General features: G+C 39.1%; 1 protein-coding gene across 1 annotated transcript in view; it reads left to right on the top strand.

The window, feature by feature from the left end:
• The window catches only part of ZNF804B (zinc finger protein 804B), a 352,328-nt gene extending 347,774 nt beyond the window's left edge, over positions 1-4,554 (top strand). The window contains 2 exon segments of the mRNA XM_037890738.2: positions 920-4,508; positions 4,510-4,554. Coding sequence (XP_037746666.2) covers positions 920-4,508; positions 4,510-4,554 — 3,634 coding nt within the window.
• Positions 4,555-20,786: the final 16,232 nt, after the last annotated feature.

Below are 20,786 nucleotides of genomic sequence, written 5' to 3'. Positions count from 1 at the left end.
TTTAAACAAAACAGAATCTAACGCATATCTAACTACATTGCTTATTAGCTCTTTACAGGAGTTCTAACCTGCATTCCTGCTCTGCTCCTGGCAAAAGCAACACACAGACTGAGAGAACCTTTGTTTCTCCCCGCTCCAGCTTTGAAAGTATCTTGTCTCCTCATTGGTCATTTTGATCAGGTGCCAGCGAGGTTATCCTAGCTTCTTAAACCTTTACAGGTGAAAGGGTTTTTCCTCTGGCCAGGAGGGATTTAAAGGTGTTTACCCTTCCCTTTATATTTATGACAGTCACTTATTAGAAGGACAGACACTTCATCGGATGCATTCAGTGGAAAATACAGTGGGGACATTTATATACACAGAGAACATGAAACAATGGGTGTTACCATACACACTGTAATGAGAGTGATCAGGTAAGGTGAGCTATTACCAGCAGGAGAGTGTGTGTGTGGGGGGGAGGGGCGGGGGGACTTCGTTTATCACTACAAAAAGTTTTTTTCCCCACCCCGCTCTCCTGCTGGTAATAGCTCACCTTACCTGATCACTCTGGTTACAGTGTGTATGGTAACACGCATTGTTTCATGTTCTCTGTGTATATAAATCTCCCCACTGTATTTTCCACTGAATGCATCCAATGAAGTGAGCTGTAGCTCATGAAAGCTTATGCTCAAATAAATTTGTTAGTCTCTAAGATGCCACAAGTCCTCCTTTTCTCTTTGAGAATAAAGACTTTCTTGCTTTTTTAGAGGTGGCCTAGGCTGGGGTGAATTGCATTTATAGGATATAGAAACAATCTAATAGCTTTCACTTTCAACAGCATTAATGACCCCCTCCTTCAACAGACTGAGCATGAGAAATGTTAATAATTTCTTATTTCAATTATTTAATTAATCCATTGATTTTATTTCTTTTTTTATAGCATCACAGGCAGCAGACCAGTGTTTAAAGCTCCCAGACTGGTGGTGGAAAAGCAACAACTGCAGGAAGGAATTTTCATAGATAAAAATGGCAGAATCACAGCAGGTACCAAGAGCATGGTTGTGTGTGAAGGACAAAGTCGCTCCAGAAGCATGTTAGAGAAACAACAGGCACTTACACTAAGCAGGCACCAATCACATACCGAGAGACCCTGTTCGCTTGGAAATCAAGCCTCACAAGCATTCTCAGATGGCACCAATATTAGTCACAGGACAGGAGTTTCTTTTTCTTTCTCTAAAAAAGCCCATTTAAAGTTAGAGTCATCAGCATCAGTTTTCAGTGAGAACACTGAAGAAGCATATGATGGTAGTGAATCACCTCACCATAAAACAAAACAAACTCCTGATGGCTGTCAGTCTTGCACAGTTTTGCGTGAGGATACAAAAGCAAGTGTGGATAGAGGATTAAATGTCCCACAAGGTCAAATGGATATCATTGCATCAAGCACTTCAGCAGCAAAAACTAAAACGCTAAAAGAAAATGAGAAAAACAGCAATAAAGAATTAAAAGAAATTGTCAGCGCTCATCCTTCATTCTGCAAAACCAAAATGCAGCTTTCAAATTTGGATTTGACTGGCTCGCAAGAAGGTGAGTTGAATGAGACTGAGAAATTGTTGGAAACTCTCATTTCACCTCCAAGCCAAACTAGCAATCTTTGTACCCAGCAGAACCCTTACAAGCACAGTGATACCATGCTAAGTGACCTCTTAACGGCGTTCCCACCACAACACCCAGCTGAGCAGGGATATGCAAGTGAGCTGCATTATAATCCCAATGTGGTCAAGACAGAGACATTTTTCGAGAGTTCAGGAACTGTGAATGGAAACACAGAAATGCTGCCGAGTGAGACAGTGGTTAATGAGATGAAGCCCAAAGCACTGCCATTTCTTCATGTACTGAGCAAAGATGGGAGCACTGCCCTTCAGTGGCCCACAGAACTTCTTTTGTTTACAAAAACTGCACCCTGTATTTCCTATGGCTGTAATCCATTATATTTTGACTTTCGACTTTCTCTAAACCATAGAGATTGTAAAGAGGGTGAAACAAACACAGAAAACTGTAGTGAGCCCCCTACAAATCTGAATGCAGATGAAAATGAAACCTCAGGTTTAATAGAAGACAAGCAAATGTCAACGGAACAAGATACTCAGTCACTGAAACCAAAGAAGACAAAAGGTTCCAAAACCCATAACAAGGCCCAGCAAAAAGCTGTTTCAGACACAGAGAAAGAAATGAATGGAAGTGGTCAAAAGTACATTTCACATTATTCGAATGAAAACATACCCAAAGTGCCTGCTTTCCTTGATGTCTCACAAAAGGATTATACAAGAGAAAGAAGTCTCCATGCCAGAACATCTAGGAGATCTTTAAAGCACCATTTGCATAGCTGTGAAAGAACACACAGTGGTGGAAATGACAGCATTTCCTTTTTGCCTTGTGTGTCTAGGACTAAAAAGCATAAAGCTGCAAAATGTGATTTAAGTTATTCTGAAGAAATACATGAAAACCAAAACAACTGCAAATCCATTCAAAACTGGCCTAGGTGCAGCAGTGATGTAAGTGACAGTGGAAAAGATTCTATTGGAAGTTTCCTTAGTTATAAATCAAGTTCTCAAAGCAGGTATTCAGAAAATGAAGGGTGTGGAGCTTATACAAGATACTGGAGATTTTCATCCTCCCAAAAGTCATCTTCTGACAGACATTCTAGCTATTCCAACACTTCCATTAGCAGTTCAACTAGCTATGTAAGTAGCTCCTCTAGTCACAGATCAAGTGATCACAATAGAAGTCACTTGCTCTTTTGTTGTAAAAGAAAAAACAAGACAGATGAAAGGCACAAATGTAAACACGGAAAGCACAACTTTATTTCCTCTTCTGATGATGCAGATGAGGATTACCTTTTCTACAGTAAAAGTCAAAGAACTAGAAACTGTACACAGAGGGATACAATTAAATATCAACGACATTCAAGACGTAGAGGTTTACACCGTAGAGACCGATCAAAGCAAAGCAGAAATACACACCGACATTCTGGCAGAAAATACAGCAGAAATAGAAGATGCCACCGCTCCAAAAGTTCTTCCACCAGACATTCCAGAAGCAGTGGAAGATCATCTAGTTGCAGAAGATCAACAGTCAGTAGTTCAGGATCCTTCTCAAAAGAAACAGTATATTATTTGAATAAAAGCAAGGAAGAGACAGAAGGCTGTTACAGCACTGAACCAGGAAAAACAGAATCTACACGTTTTGATCTGCAGAATGTAAATTGTCAATCAAAAAAATTTCATGTTGGCTCTTCCGAAAACTCAGCAAAAGACACAGTGGGAGAGAGAACGTCATTGACAGCCAGGCTACTTTTAGAAAGAGTGCAATCCAAGAAAAGCCAAGAACAAGCACATGGTTCAGAGGGATTTTCAAACAATTGTGGAATGGAATTGGAGGATCACTCACAAAGTCACTTTGCTAGTAACTTTTCATCATCAGTAGGTGACATAGCAATGTTACTTGTGCCTGAAAAAGCCCTACATATAAGTGAAAATGTTTTAAGGAATGATGAAACCAGTTTGTTAGAAAGCAGTGCAAAGAAAGACAATTTTGAAGCTTCACAGACAAATAATATTATTCGTACAACAGGCACTAATTATGATAATTGTCTTTTTAAAGACATAATTCAAATAGGAATAGGCTATCAGGCTCCCAGCATAAAAAGGAACACAGCAATAAAGGAACAATCAAATCTCTTAATTAGTGAAGTACAACCCTCTATACAAAGCTGTGACCCAGTACCAAATGATTTCCCTGGTGCTTTTCCTTCTAATAGATATTCTGTTGTTAATTCAGCAGAGACCAAAGAAGAAGTACATGATGTAAGCGTGAACTTGCATAGAGTGGAAGGAAATGTAAACACTTATTGTGACAGTGCTATGCATAAGTGTGATGAGACAGAAAATGAGCTAGAAATGTACAGGAAATCCATCTCCCCTCCTTTAACTCAACAGCCTATCACATTTTCACCGGATGAAATAGACAAGTACAGGTTACTTCAGCTGCAAGCCCAGCAGCATATGCAGAAACAACTCCTGGCAAAGCACCTTAAAGTTTTGCCTGCCACAGGACCATCTGCCTTCTCTGCAACACCAGCATTTCATTCTGTTCCCAGTCAGCATCATGCTTCTGTCACCTCAATCCACCATACCCTTCTGCAACGTTTTGCGGTCTCCACTTCTGTACATCCCCATAGCAGCCATCTTTCCTTGACCAACATGCACCCACTCTCTGAATCATATTTCACTCCCATATCACTTTCCCCATTAGCTCCAACCATCATTCCTTCCCACCCTACTCTACTGACAGGACGCCCACTGCATTTGGTCTCCACCACACCCATCCACCCTTCCTATTTGACCCTCCCATCATTGCCACATACTGCATTTATCCCTACTTTATTCACTCCACACCTGAATGCAGCTGCAGCTGCTGCCCTCCATCTGAATCCTTTAATTCATCCATTGTTCCAAGGACAAGATCTTCACCACCATTCTTGCTCTAGCTAGACCCAGCAGTTACCTGGACTGAGAGACATTTTCAAGGTTTCTAGTTATTTAAATTAGCAAAACTATTACTCCTTTGCTCCAAAAAAAAATCTGAAGAAAAACATATATTTCATAATCAATCACACATCCGGAGGGAAGTGGTAGGGGCACATCAGCAATATTTAAAAGTCAAGGGTATGGCTGACAGAATATGAATGTTGATTTAGTTTTCACACCACCAAAGGCTTGTCTTCACTACCAGGGTAAGTCGATCTAAGTTACGCTACTCCAACTATGTTATTCACGTATAACGTAGCTGGAGTCAATGTAGCTGAGGTCGACTTACCCCAGTGTCTTCACTGCATTGCATCAATGAGGGATGCTCTCTGGTCAACTTCCTTTACTTTCCTCTGAAAGCTGGAGTACCGGGGTCGACTGGAGAGCACTCTGCCATCGATTTAGCAGGTCTTCACTAGACCTGCTAAATCGGTCCCGGCTGCATTGATTGCAGCAGTGTCAATCTCCCCGTAGTGGAGACAAGCACCAAGTGAAAACTAAAACTAGAAAGATGCAGTAATGCTAACTTAGTTCTGCAGAGACTAATTCACTCTGGAATATTGGCAGAACTCAGTAGCTCTAAGTTTCAATGGGGCTGGAGCTGGCCTTGAGATGTGGGGAACTGTACCTGACACCCTGATGCTTTGTTTTCTCCCCTGCCAAACAGAGCTCTAGAGAATCGTGCCCAAAGAATCTACATATACTTTTCTCAAAAAAATGTGCACCCCTTCTCAGAAAATGTTTGCTGGAAATTATGTTGTACTGGTCTCAGCTAGGCCCAACATCAACACGGTTACCTTTTGCAAATAATTCTCTGTATGTGGTCTTTGGTTAGGGAACCAGAATTTCACCAGAAGGGCCAGATTCTACCTCTGTCCTATGCAGCCCCACTGAAGCGAATAGTGATGAATGGGTATAATGCAGAGCAGAATTGACAACTGTAGTGGAAAACTCTCAGCAGTGTGAAATAAAACTGGACTGAAAAAAACAATTGGTAAACAATGAACATGCAATGAAGTTCCTAACATAATTTCCAAAATTCTCAAAGTTAAGGCTGTGATTCAGCAAGGCAGTGAACCAAGTGCCCAACCTTCACACATTAATTAGTGACATCAGTGGGAGTACTCAAATACCTAGAGTTATCTATGTGCTTCAACGGAGCCTCAACCGATTATATTTTATGGTGGTCTAATACTCAACACTGGATACTCTGTATTAAATGAAGTTCTTGGTTATAGTTAGAGTACAACTATGCCTGTCAATATCACTGGCCAGCAAAACAGCTGACAGATTACACCTGTTAATTTAGATAAAAAGATAATGAATTTGAAAGGATTTAGTACAGAGTTGATAATCTACACTCCCAGAATTAATTCCCAATACATATAATAGCAAACTTTTGAGGAATTTTTTTTCATGATATTCGGTTAGCTGTAGAAAGAGAGGAAAGTAGCTGTGGTTAGAAGAAAGCAAGATTTTAAAGCAAAATCTACAGCTGAATTTTTTAACTTTAAAACTTTAACTTTTAATCAACCTGGAATGAAAATAATCTAGTCACAATCAAGTAAAACTGCAGCTTCAGATGAATTCTCCAGAGTGGCCTAGTGTTATTAGACCACAACATTCAAGTGTGGCCACTATTTCTGGATGCTCAACTTGACCCAACTAATGCTTGATTTTCAGAGATGTTGAGAGCCACTTGCCAGGGAGCTGATCCCCTCTGAAAACCTCTTTAGTGACTCTGAATGGGTACCCAAAATTAGTAGACACATCTGAAACTTTTGGTCTAATTCTATAGCTACGACAGTTCAGTGGGCATTTTACAGCCTAATAAGACAAGTTTCCTGCCGCAAAGAGATTACAATTTAAGGGGCCAATCCAGCATCCATTAATGTCAATGCAAGTGATTCCATTCTTTCAGAGTTAGTTTGGGACTTATGTAGACAACACACTGACTGAAGGAGGAGGGGAAGGGGAGAAATGACAGTCTGAGTGACTGAGTGGGGGGGGCTCAACAACAGTTTTGTTTAATGTTTAAAATTCCATAATCTCCAAAACAAGGGAGGTAGATGGGCTATTGGTTATAAAACTCCTTTAAGAATGGTAGTTATAGAGTGACTTAGGGATGACGTCAAACTGGCTCTAGGAAGAGCTCACGGCATATGGATTATCAGGGAAGGACAGTGCACAGCTATTAAAAAGGCAAGCATTTTAAGTGACCACATCCAGTGATATCTGAGAAACCACATTCATTTACTATACAATCACTAAACTGGAAATTAGTGTGATATCTCACATGTCACTGTGGTTACTATTGGCAAATGTTGACATTTTAGGCCCTGATCCAGCAATGCCTGTGTTTAAGTCTTTTTCTCTTTAGTAAAGTAGCTATGCAGTTAAAATGTGCTAAGTGCTTTGTTAACAAGGCTGGGCTTAAACGTGTGCTTAGGTGCGTGGCTGAAATAGGGCTTTACTGACTAGTAAATTTAAAATCAATCAAAAAAATTTAAAGTAAACCAACTGTGGTTTTTTTAAATAATACCCATTTCAACCGGAACATCATTTTTTTGTGAAAAACACACAAGGTATAAAAACACCTCACACCAATAATAATCAGTGATATATAAGGGTTTTAAACATGAATTAAACTTATTCAAGAAGATGCAGAAGTTAACATGTCTATCAGCCTCCCCCCGCCCATGTAAGTATAAACACATATTAGCAGGCTCTTAATCATTCTTAATTCTCAGTATCTATTTCAACTCTGTTTGCGAATTAAAAAGGAGGGGAACTAGATTATGGATTCTTCAGGAATGCACCACCTTTCAAGCCACTTAAAATGACTTGGGCTAAATTTTACTAATATATGTCATGAGGCGGCAACGCGTGAGGGGGAGGGAATGAGGGGTCATGTGCCCCCCAGATTTGCTGTGTGGCTTGTACTGAGCATGCTCAGTAACAATGCCGAAGCCAGCTGCCCTCACTGTGCCCCCCTCTCCACATCGGCAGGCATGGGTTGTCTCTGCCTAAGGTTCACGAGCAAATGTGTGCGTGTGTAGTTACCACAGTTGCATGCGTATGCTGAGCAATTGTACCTGCAAATGGATAGATGCCTAAATACCCAACTGTGCATGCAATCGCAGTAACTGTTTGCACAAAGGTATATGTAAATGCACATACATTTTTACATATGAACCTCAAGGTCTTACTTCAAAGACTGAGGCACATGTTTATCTCTGCACACTTGAGTACTCCTACTGACTTCAATGGGACTGTTCACGTCTGTAAAGTTAAGCATATATGCATAAGTCTTTTCAGGATCAGAGTCTTCACTTTTTAAAGGCAACAATACTAATTAAGAAATATTTATGATAGCAAAAAAATCGACCAAACAAAAAAAGGTAGTCCACATAGTATCAGATTGCTTATAAAAATCTAAAAAATTAGTTATACACATCACCTGTTTGTGTAAAGTAAATTAAATAATTGAAACAGAATCAAATTAAGAAAAAAATCAAGAAAAAGTCATTCCTTCAGATAAATATGGACGAGCTTGTGAAACAAATATCCAAAAACCCAAATTAAAACAATAAAACCTAGTAAGTAGAACTGTGAAAAACAGAAGTAAAGCTATTGATGGGAAAAGTAGAGATTAAAAGGAACAGAAACAGAATGAAAGTAAAATAGTTACTATGTGCTGCATTTAAAGGGAGGCTAAAATTGATTCCTTGATGCATTTAGGTGGATTTTCTTGAAAATGTTTGGTACCGTTGTAGTTCAATATGACTTTTTTGCTGAATTTATTCCCACACTTTGGTTTTCAGTATGTTATTTTTAAAACCATATATACCTTGTTAATACCAGCATTCTTAGGTCTGATGTGTGCAGGAAAGCTCCTGTTCCGACTTTACTCAGAATTATTTTAAAGAAAGTTACAGTACGTTGGGTGGTGCTGGGATGTTATCTCATGGGAAAGTGTGGTATCTGCACTCAAAATCAATACGTATTTTAGCATAATTATATATTCTTTGGCCCTTAGTCAAAGAGATATGTGTCATCCATTCTGTACAATAAACATCAATTCCAATAACAAAACTGAGCCCCCTGATCCACAATGATGAAACGTCTATTTTTTTTTGTAACTGAGGCATTTCTGTAAAATACCTAATGTGTACATTTGGTGTGCAGTTTTGCATAAACATGCCATTTGACCTGATTGATTTTAAAAGTGTTTAGTTTATATTAAAACTGACTAATACTCTGACTAGTATAATATGTAAACTAGTAATTTTGTTTTGTATTCTCTGTATAAAGTGTTTTATATTATACAGTAGCTAAGTGAATTGCACTATTGTACATGCAATGCAGCTGGTTTTTGTTTTTTTTTTTTTTTTTTTTAGTTTAATCAATGAATTCCTGGGAATGTAGTTTAATGCAATAATATTTTTTTTCAATAAAAAGGCTTGATGGTATCAAAAGTGTCAGTCATGTATTTTTAATGTAAAGCATAAGGCAGCAACAAAGTAAAATGCAGAATTATGTGAACATATTCTGTATTTTAATCCATAGAACTGAAATATGTTGAATTTATCCCTGTAGCTATAATGCTGACATTTCTTAAAATGTTTCTTAAAGATTTTAGTGTGTGTTACAAAAGTGGGTTGTTTAAATGGAACTGAAAATAAATATTCCTTAAAAAATTATTCTACTGATGTGTTCTTTGCAAACACTTTTAATAGAGCAATGTACTAGGGGAATTTGTTTGCCCACTGAAATAATTAGGGTTTTTTAGAATTATTCTGGTAACCCATTTGTCAGATTTGCCAACACCTTTGTGCTTTGACCCAGGTCATCCCTAATGCATGCAAATAGCTCCTCATAAAAATCTAAAAGGCCACTATATTATTCTCTTTCAAGCCTCGCTAAAACTTGCCTCTTTCTAGATGCCTACCGTGGTTAGGCCAGCTGTTATTCTGTGACTGCAGTTTATTACACTAATCACAAGAGTCTCATTTTTGCCTTGTGCTTCCCAAAACTGTTTATTGTATCCACTTGTTGTGTCTCATCTTATGCTTTGATGCACGGCCTCCCTTTTTGTTACGTGTTTGTACAATGCCTAGCACAATGGGGTTGAAGCCTCTTAGCACTATCACAGTACAAATAACAACAAAACAATGATAATAACTCTCTGTAATCTGTTTTAGCACATCATTTTCCAGGTTGTTTGCAAAGGGCTGGATTTTGGTAGATCCATAGCATAGTCCAAAAAATAGAGAAAAGTTTACTGTACCACAAGATTGAATGCAATGAATTGAATTCTGCTCTGGGTGTGTATACATGGCTGCAGGCTATAGACTATGAGATCTGTCTATATATTTGAGAAGAACCGGCCCAAATGAATTCCTTATGTCACTCCTTTGGCTTAATTGTCTCAGCAGGGATGTATTTAGCTCAATATGTTCAAGAAAAATTTTAAATCAGAGTATGAACATTTTTGCATTTTTCCCCCTTTTTTCCATTGAAATCTGACATTTTAACCAAAAAAAAAATTGAAAAATCAAAATTCAGAAAGTTTTGACCAGTTCCACTAAAAATATGCAGTCCCTGAATGTTATAACTGGCTTGAAATGGAAAACTGTTTATATATTATTATTTATATTACCAAAGAGGCTTTCGACTGAGATCAGGGCCCATTGGGTAAGTGCTATCCGAACACAGCACCTAACACATGCATGGATATGAGGTTGTACGTTGCTTCTGACTCTTGGAAGAACTCGCTGGTGTTCATCAATGGAGCTTGCATATACTAATTCAAATAAGCAGAAGAGGACACCAAGTACTGCAATTCTTCAGCAAGTAGGCATGGTTTATTTCAGAGTACTGGCACATTAAACATATGCAATAAATACTGTCCATATGCCAAACCTGAATCCTAGATCTGTTTCCTTTTTCATGCCTAACTTAAGCCTAACTTGGATCCAAACATTCTTCTCAGTTCATCCATAGCATCATTTAGAAACAATTCCGCTTCTGTTCATACTAGATCTTTGTTTACTGAAAGGACAGTGAGTTTGTCATGAAAAACATTTTTTAAACATGAAAAAAGAAGTCATACCGAGGCATAATGGCAAATGTTGAGAAAATCTCCAGAACTGTGACTTTTCCCAACAATTATGGCCCCTTCCTGCAGCTCCCTGTCCTTCACACTGCTTCCCTTCCTCAGGCAAGTATCTCTTCAAGCTACTGAAGGAAGGCACAGGATACTGTCCTACCTTATTGCACACAGGGGATATGTGGGAACTGGCAAAGCATTTCTGAGCTAGCTGGAAATTATTTTGCTGGTCAATAGAGTGACTACTGGGGTGGGGGAGAAGTGCAAGAACAGCTGAGATAATTAAGGTCCTATGTGCAATAGCAACAAGAATTGCTTCCAGACAGGTTTTTCATAGTTTGCCATGAGGCACTAAACTGCTCTCTAGGGCCCTAATTCAGTAAAGCATCCTCAATCAGCAAAGCACTTAAACACATGTTAACTTTAATCACATGCTTCAGATCCATTGCCTTTAATGTGCTTAAGTGCTTTCAAGAATGAGGATGAATTTTGGAAGATAATTCAATGCTTTGCTGAATCAGGGTGTCAGAGGCCCAGCCAAAGTCCACTGAAGTCAATGGAAAGACTCCTGTTGACTTCAGGATTCAGAGTAGCAGCCGTGTTAGTCTGTATTCGCAAAAAAGAAAAGGAGGACTTGTGGCACCTTAGAGACTAACCAATTTATTTGAGCATAAGCTGTTGACTTCAGTTAGCGCTGGACTGGGCTCTGGAAGAGCTGCACTGTACTTGTTTAGAAAAGACCTAGCACTTTGTTGGCACTTTTCATTATACCTTCTGATTCAGATGTTTCTTTCTTTGGAAAAAAATGAATTGCGGCAATTATAGACAGAAATAAACCTCCTGACAGCACTAATGGCTCTTTATTTTCAACATCTGCTACTTTTAACAATAGCCAAACTATTTTCTAAATAAGTTTAGAAGGGCTCCGAAATAGACATCTTAGAAGAATACTCAGCCCAAAATCATTTTTAATGACCTTCCCTATAAATCCATCAAATCAGAGATCAAGATGAAGAGGTTGATAGACTCTAAATTAGCAATGCAAGCAGCCCCTGCCCTATGTGCAAACATCAAACTATATCACACACAAAAATCAATATTTCATTCCTATAAGCCACTAAATTTTTCAGACAAAATAAATCTAGCACTTGCAAACCAATATATTAAACGCACTTATCAATTTTGCATATAAACCAGTTCTGTATGTACTAACCGCTGTGTGCAAATCAGTATGATTTATAAATAAATCATTGTTAATTGAACAAACCAATGAGTTTCCAAATAGCGACCAGTCTTCCATAATCCTATAGCTGGTCAAATAGAGTACAACGTACACATATTCCATTAATTATTTGCAAAGCATTCATGAGACAACTGATTTCTGTAAACCCCTATGGAAAAAAATCTGCAGAATTTAATGGAAATAGATGACATCTATAGAATATTTTTAGACCACCCTATAGAATTCAATAGAAAATTAGATCCCTGGCATCGTATTCTATAGGATTGTTACAAAAAGGAAAAAAATATGTCCTATCTGGGAGGTCGAAAAGGTTAGGAATACTCACTATTGTGCCTTGTTGATCCCAGAATAAGTCACATGGGACTCAGGATGCTCAGATAATGGTTTAGGCTGTATTTACACATCTGACTGAACCAGCTATATAATCTACTGTACCTCAGGCCTACAGAGCTCAAAGTGAAAGTGAAAGCACAAAAACATAGTCTATGTAGATTGTTAAACTCCACAGTGCAAGGTTTTTGACTACTTAAAACTCAGTAAAGCAGAGATCCCACATGTATGGTAAAATAAGGAATAAAACAAAAGAGCAGCATCCTGTCTGTTCTCTTGAAACATGGAAATCTCCTTTACCGTTTGCTAGATGGAACCCTCAGCTACTGTTAGGGGAACATTACCTAACTTTATACAGATTTCAGAGTAGTAGCTGTGTTAGTCTGTATCCGCAAAAAGAAAAGGAGGGCTTGTGGCACCTTAGAGACTAGCAAATTTATTTGAGCATAAGCTTTCGTGAGCTACAGCTCACTTCATCGGATGCTTGTAGTGGAAAATACAGTGGGGAGATTTTATAAACACAGAGAACATGAAACAATGGGTGTTACCATACACACTGTAAGGAGAGTGATCAGGTAAGGTGAGCTATTACCAGCAGGAGAGCGGAGCGGGGAGGGAACCTTTTGTAGTGATAATCAAGGTGGGCCATTTCCAGCAGTTGACAAGAACAGTAGGAGGGGAAATAAACAAGGGGAAATAGTTTTACTTAGTGTAATTCCCTCCCTCCCACTGGTAATAGGTCACCTTACCTGATCACTCTCGTTACAGTGTGTATGGTAACACCCATTGTTTCATGTTCTCTGTGTATATAAAATCTCCCCACTGTATTTTCCACTACATGCATCCGATGAAGTGAGAAGTAGCTCACGAAAGCTTATCCTCAAATAAATTTGTTAGTCTCTAAGGTGCCACGAGTACTCCTTTTCTTTTAACTTTATACAGAAATATCAAGGTGGACAATTTAAAAGCGTGTGCTTTGCTGGAAACCCATAATAACAATATCCTTTTCATCCTTGTATGTGTTTGCTTCTTGTGAAGTGGTGCAGAACACTTTTAGCATCTATTGCAGATGGGCAGCACCTCTGAAATTTGGACTAAACTTCTGTAGGTGCCTAAATTTAGATACCCACATTTGTAAATTTTGACCTTAAAATTGTTTTTACAAACACAGAAAAGCTTAAATTGTACCTCATTCCCAGGTCATCTTCTGGGGAAATCTTTTTACTTACCATTGTCACGTGGATTTTTTAAGCCCTACCCATATTAAAAAAGAAACAAGTCCTGAAATATATGGGAAGATTTGCAGACCTCTTTTGTATACGTCTCCACTTTCTGAGAAATTTAATATAGCTGCCTGTGAAGAACACTGACATAATTAAAAAAGTTGATCCCTAGTCTACTTTTTAGTTTACCAGTAATTTGTTTTAAAAGATCCATGTGACTTACAATCCTTAATGCTTTTATTAATACCATCTGTAATTAAAGAACTGAGGATGTTTATTCTACTGTGTCCTACCCTATGTAGATATTAGAAGTTTAATCCTTAACTATGAGCTTCCCTTCTAGGAGTATAATATAAATATATGCGTATAATTCCTTAAAGAAATTATATTTTTTTCAAATGTAGAATTATTTTTCTTAAATAATTTGTGGGATAATTATTTCTCATATGACTTTCACTGGAAATGATTCATCTTATTGTGGGTTTATGATCAGAGCTTGCAAGTTGGAGGAAACAATTTTGCCTTTTAACTCAAACCTGCCAGACCCACCAACTTTTTTTTTTAAATAATAATAAGAGCTAGAGAGAGACTGAAATGCCAAGAGTGAGTAGGGGGACCTGAATGGAAAAAAGCAGGGTGAAGAAATGGAGTAAAGACAGGCGAAGGCTATTTACAAATGATTAAACTAGTATAGGGGTGTGTGCAAAGGTCTGAAGAACAGGTGAGATTGACCGCCCTGCACCTTTAAGCATGGCAGTATTTGGCTGGCTGGCTGAATGAAGGGAACTGTGCTTTATGGCTGGGGGGCGGGGAAGATGAAAACTGCTGCAAAAGGGGTCAGCATGGTCGCTGACTCATCCCCTAGGAATGCAGGGTTTAAAAGGGGCAGCCCTGTGCCTGAAGCCTCCCTTTACATGGAGCACGCTGAACCAGGACCCACCCTTCCTCCCCTTTATGTGGTAAAATACCAGGTTTGGTCAAGACCTGCTGTGGGCATTACGCTAGCCGCCCCTTTTAGGGTGACTGGGAAGGAATTTTTCCCTTACCAACGTATTGGCTTGGGTGCAGTTGGGGTTTTTTTGCCTTCCCCACGGCGGGTTCAGGAAGGGCTTTGTTCATGCATGGCATGAAGGGAGGTAAGCTATACGTCAAAACTCATTATTTAAGTGTGGGGTGGATATCCAGGGCAGGTACTCCATAGGAACGGTATACAGTGACCGGATAAATGGCTTGGAAAAGGACTTTAAAAGAGGTGGTTTTTAAAGGAATGAATGGGGGGTGTTTGGGGACTCCTATGATTGGTACGGCAGGGAGCTAACCCTCAATTCTTATAGCCCACCTTAACCCTCCTACAAGGGGGTGAATGGTAAGGTTCCGGCAATGGATTTCCTGGCGGGACCTGTATGGGAAGAGGAGGAGCTGGTGGAAGCCCCCGCGTATGGTAAGGTCCCAACAATGGATTTGCTGGAGGAACTTGGATGGAAAAGAGTGGGAGCTGGTGGGAGCCCCTGGGTATGGTAAGGTCCCAGCAATACATTTGCTATAGGGACCTGGATGAAAAAGAGTGGGAGCTGATTAAAGCCCCCTGGGTAATTACAGAATGAACATGGGATTACCTGCACTGTACACTTTTATCTGCCGGATAGTCCCAGACATTTAATAATAAAGTTGCGGCCTAATTAAACCCATGTCAAATGTCTCCTGTCCTTCTTTCGGTATAGCCAGACAATTGTGATAACTGATGAAAAAGGCACAGTGACTCCTGAGAGAGGTGGGGAAGGGGTTCAGAGAACATGGAGGAAAGATTAAAGATGGGTAAAACTAGGGAGTTCAGTTCAAACCTCATCTGAACTATTCCAACCATTAGTGTCTATAAAATTGTGCTGGAAATTTCTAAGCAGGTTTTTTGCAAGATTTATGGTTCTTCCTGATCATAGAAGACTGTCAATATTGCAAAATCACTCACTCTGATTTTTTTTTTTAAATCCAGACAAAGCCAGAACCTGAGACATAGAAGAACAGGGAATAATGTAAAATAATGAAATGTTGTGCATGGAAATCCACCACAGCAGCATTTAACTTCAAAAAGAGGAATGACACAAAAATGTTAAACAGAAATTAAAAGGAACACCCACAAGAGTGAAATGCCTGCAAGCTGCAAGGAAACATTTTAAAAACACCATAAGAAAAGCTCAAGCCATATATGTACCCTCAGCCCCACAAAAAAACAGTAATAGGACCAAAAAAACTGCCACCATGACTAACAGAGTAAAAGAGGCGGATAGAAACAAAAAGACATCTTTTAAAATTTGGAAGTTTAATCCTACTGAGGAAAATAGAAAGGAAGATAAACTCTGGCAATTCAAGTATAAAAGTATAATTAGGCAGGCCAAAAAAGAATTTGAAGAGCAACTAGCAAAAGACATAAAAACAAACAGCATTTTTTAAAGTACATCAGAAGCAGGAAGCCTGCCAACCAGTGAGTGGGGCCACTGGACAATTGAAGTGCTAAAGGAGCTCTCAAGGAAGACAAGACCATTGAAGAGACACTAAATGAATTCTTTGCATCACTCTTTACTGCAGAAGATGTAAGGGGGATTCACACACCTGAGACATTCTTTTTAGGTGACAAATCTGAGGAACTGTCCCAGTCTGAGATGTCAATAAGAAGAGGTTCTGGAACAAATCAGTAAATTAAACAGTAGTAAGTTACCAGGACCAGATGACATTCACATAACAGATGTATTAGAATTCTTCAAGGGTGTCAACAAGCATGTGGACAAGAGTGGTCCAGTTGGTAGAGTGTACTTGGACTTTCAGCAAGCCTTTGACAAAGTCCCTCACCAAAGGCTCTTAAGCAAAATAGGCAGTCATGGATCAGAGGGAAGATCCTCTCCTGGATCAGAAACTAGTTAAACGTAATGAAACAAAGGGTAGGAATAAATGGTTAGTTTTCAGAATGGAGAGAGGAAATAATCATTTTTTTACTGTAAAGATTATCATCAAGACCAAAGAGACAAATAGTATAACAATACTGAGCTGATAGTATGACAACACTCCAATCATAGTTGGCTGTATTTTGACCATTTTCCAAAAAGAACATGTATGTTTGAAAAAAACATGGTGGATTTAAAACCAACAGTGTCACTTTAATTTTAAAAATTTAGTTTCAAACTTCTTATTACAGCTGGGCAGAGCACATATATATTAATGTTAACCTGAAAAATCCTTTTAGCGCTGTATAATATATAAACACTTTAATCATATTGTAAAACTTCTAATCCCCATATAACACAAATCCTCTCTCTCTGTTATCGTGATGGTGTGGCTGTACAATCACTGTAAAATGAATGTACGGAATCACCGTGCACTTTTACCCAACTGATCATTCAATAACTATTTGGATTAAATGTGTTGTGCTCTTTTCTTTCTAAAGGTTATTCATCTGGGGTTGGAAACAGAAAATATTCTCAGCAGATTGTTGCTGGGGTACATTTTCAGTGCTGAGCTATGAGTTTTAGCCACATGATTCCAATTAAGGTCAACAGAATTCAAGAGTATGTACATCTTATGTTTAAAATTTATGGGTTAATATGTACCATCACTGTTTTTAAAGCTCTCTGGGGGATCTTGCAGGAAGGTAGCATTAAAGGCTTCAAGCAGATACACACATGCCCCAACTCATTCCATAGGAAAGTTTCTTTTGGCAGCCTGGAAAATTAAAAGCAATATGCAAGTTTCTGACATTCTGTAACCTCATAGTTTTTATTTATTCAATCATTGCCTATTTGCAAAACTTAATTACACTTTTTCTTAAAATATCTTCTGTATTCTAGAACTGAGAGTATTTTACTGTGTGTCCCCTCCATTACAAGATTTACAGATCTAGTAATTTCTGAGAGTACAACTTAAGTAATCAGTACAGAGTCCCTCTCAATAATCACTTTCAGCCAAATCCTGGCCTGACAATGTGGTGTGTGGTTATAAGAGGCATAGTACCCCATTATTGCCATGTTACGATAACTATGGACCAAACCCAAATGATCCTAAGTATGGCTGATTCTAATGCAGACAAAGGAATGGATTTACAGAGCTGCTTGACTTATTGCAATGCTTGGGCTGCCAAAAAGTCTCTCTTGCTGTGTAGAGTGTGGCTGAACAGTTCATTGGATTTATTCAGTATGTGCCTATGCAACCAGTATGCTATCTGTATTGTGTCTGAATCATTAATCATTTTGACTCAAACCTGCTCTTATTGAAATCCAAACTGAAATCACTGGAGCTACACTGATCCATACCAGCTGAAGATCTGGTCCATTAACTATACTAGTCATCTTAAAGAGCAGAAGAGACCAGCTATAGAGAGGTAGTACAGATTAGGACTGCAGCTCGTTGGGAAATTTCTGATGAAACAGATTCATTAAAGCTTAAACATTTGGTAGAAATATACTGGGTTTCACTAATTTTTGTCAAACCAAAGGCAAGGCTCCGATGGAACCCTGCATGTTTGGTTTCCTAACAGGGACCAGGGACTCTGAGAGAGCCCCATCTTGAACCAGGTTCCCATGATATCCAGGGCTGCCAGGTATCCAGGGGAAGGGGCCACAGGTGTGGCCAACTTTCAGGCAGCTAGCTGGCCTGAAAGCCTTAGGGTCACCAGTCCACAGCAGTCCACATGGCGTAGCTGCTTCCTTGGAAGCCCTACCAGCTGTACATGAGATTGACATGATTTTTGTCAGTTTCAGCCCTGATACACAGGGTTGAGCAGCAGTGAGACTGATAAGAATTATGTCAATTTCACACAGCCGCTGCTGGACTCCTAGGGAACCTTTCTTCGTTTTGAAGACCTCATATGTCAGTACTACCGAACTGAAATTTTTTTGGAATGTCTAGTTCACAGGAAATTTGGAAAAAAATGATTTTGGTCCAAACAAACAAACTCAAATATCTAAATGTCACAAACTGGTTGTGACATTCTATATCTTGGCAGAACCCCCTGTAGCCCCATATTCCTCATTTTTATATAATCATGATCTTACATATAAAAGCAGGCCTTGTAAGGTATCAGGGGAAAGGTTATGATCTGCCGAAAGTCATTTTTCTATCCATAAATGTATATCATCAATGCATATGAAGTTATGTGAATGTGTTGTATGGTTGTCACTAAAGTATGATGTAAATTGGGGAATCAGCCAGATATTAGCTTCCCAGAGACAACAACAAGGAGAGTAACCAGTGCCCGGGCAGGGTGTCAGCAGCCATAGTCCAGCAAGGGAGCTACAATTCAGTGACTCACCTGCATGAGGCCACACCAGGGGAATTGCTCAACTTTGCCTGGAGACTCAGCTACGCCCCCAGACACGCCTGGACTTGCATTCTCCAAGCACATGGCACTGAGGGTATAAAAGAGACCACAGGGGCCCCATGCTTGGCCCTTCTCCTGCTCCCACCTACGCTGCAATCAACCAAGACACTGAGAAGAAGACAACACTCCAAGAGAGGAGATTGGCCTTGGTTTAAGGAACAAACCTGTATATTAAGGACTGCAATATCTAGTGGGGTGAGAAAAAACTGCTTAATCTAGTTGCTGTCCAGTCTAATAGGGTTGAGAGTTCAGACTGTGTGCTTATATTTTATTTCTTTTGGTAACTAACTCTGACTTTTTGCCTATCACTTAATATCACTTAAAATCTACCTTTTATAGTCAATAAATTTGTTTAATTGTTTATTTTTATCAGTGAGTTTGTATGAATTGTGGGGCAAATCTGCTCAGGTTTGACAAAGGCTGGTGTATATCCACTTTCCATTGATGAAGTGGTGAACCAATTAATAAATGTGCACTGCCCATAGTGAGCAGTGCAAGACGGTATATTCGTGAGGTACAGTGCTTGGAGCTGGGGGGATTTGGCTCTGGTGCCTTTCTCTACATGATTCATGAGTGGCTCTGGGAGCATTTCATGCAACCTAGCTGTGTGTGGGGCTCCACATGCTGTTATGCTGAGTGATCACAGCACCGGGAGAGGATGGCTGCTGGTCACTAGCAAGGCATTGTGAGAGACAGCCCAGGCTGGAGAGAGTTATGGGGGCACAGCAGTCCCACAGTCCCAGGCGATACCTTGGGGGGATCCTGTCATACTGGTAATTCCAAGTTTTCGTCAACTCTAATTACTACAACTTGTTATTTTGAATCATATTTTATTATTTTGAACAAATGAGCGTACTCCTGCTGTCATTGAAGTCAATGGAAATTCTGACCTTTCAGCAGGGGCAGTTCAGATCCAAAATGCTCACAGAATTGTAATGAGCAAGAATTATTTGCCAAAATTATTCGGTTAATAATGTATAACCATAAATGCCTTCAAAAAGCATTTAATGAACAATTCATCAACAAGAAAAGGCTAAATTCAAATAGACTATTAGCTGCAAATTATTTTCTCAGTTTTAATTATAATTCAGTTAGGTGCTTACATGCATCTATACACACTACCAAAATGTATGACAGATTAATTTCTCACCTTCCATTTCTCCAGGCAGATAGGTGAACCTTCTTTGTTATCAAACAGTTACGCTTTCAGTTCTATTTTGCTCATAGCTAATATGAAACCATTTCATTAATGTTCTATATGCCAGATAGATTCTGTAGAGAATGTCTCCTTTTGATAAACTTTAGTAGCATGAAAAGAAACTAAGAATGAGTGATGCACAAATGGAATGTTTCATCAAAGAATATGTGTGAATATCTCTGGTCTGGGCCACCAAAACAACATCTATAGTAACAAGTAGAGCTAAAACAATAAGAACAGAAAAATAAAATGTGAGGCCAAAGAAGCTGGAATTGAACAATTCTTTTTAAAATGAGTTGGAATTACAAAAGAAAATTATATTCTTCATGTCATGACCTTCACTTACAGAATAAAACTAAAGCATCTGCTATAATCCCTCAGCAAGAGAAGTTCGAGGATATTATAGCTGAAAGTGACTGCCTTAAGTAGACTTAACGTGAGGATGCATCATGATCTTCCCCAAGCAGTCAATGCACTAGAAGCTCTGTTACAGGTATCTTAGTTCACACAGGACTCTTCTTGGACCCAGTGGTCCACCTCTGTTGCCTTGTTGCTAGACATCAGACTAGATACAAAATTTAAAAACCCACAAATACACAGGGGTGTGTGTATTGAAACTGCTTAGCATTAACATGAGCCGCTGAGACAATGAGGACATTCATTCAGAGTGGGCAGATAGTGATATCACCTCATGGCAGGGAAGCTTTAAAATCTAGTTTGGGCGCCAAAGGAATTCTTCTGGTGGAG

The sequence above is a fragment of the Chelonia mydas genome, chromosome 2 (assembly GCF_015237465.2).
Source record: "Chelonia mydas isolate rCheMyd1 chromosome 2, rCheMyd1.pri.v2, whole genome shotgun sequence".
Lineage (NCBI taxonomy): Eukaryota > Metazoa > Chordata > Testudines > Cheloniidae > Chelonia > Chelonia mydas.
This window is presented reverse-complemented; position numbering and strand designations above follow the sequence as displayed.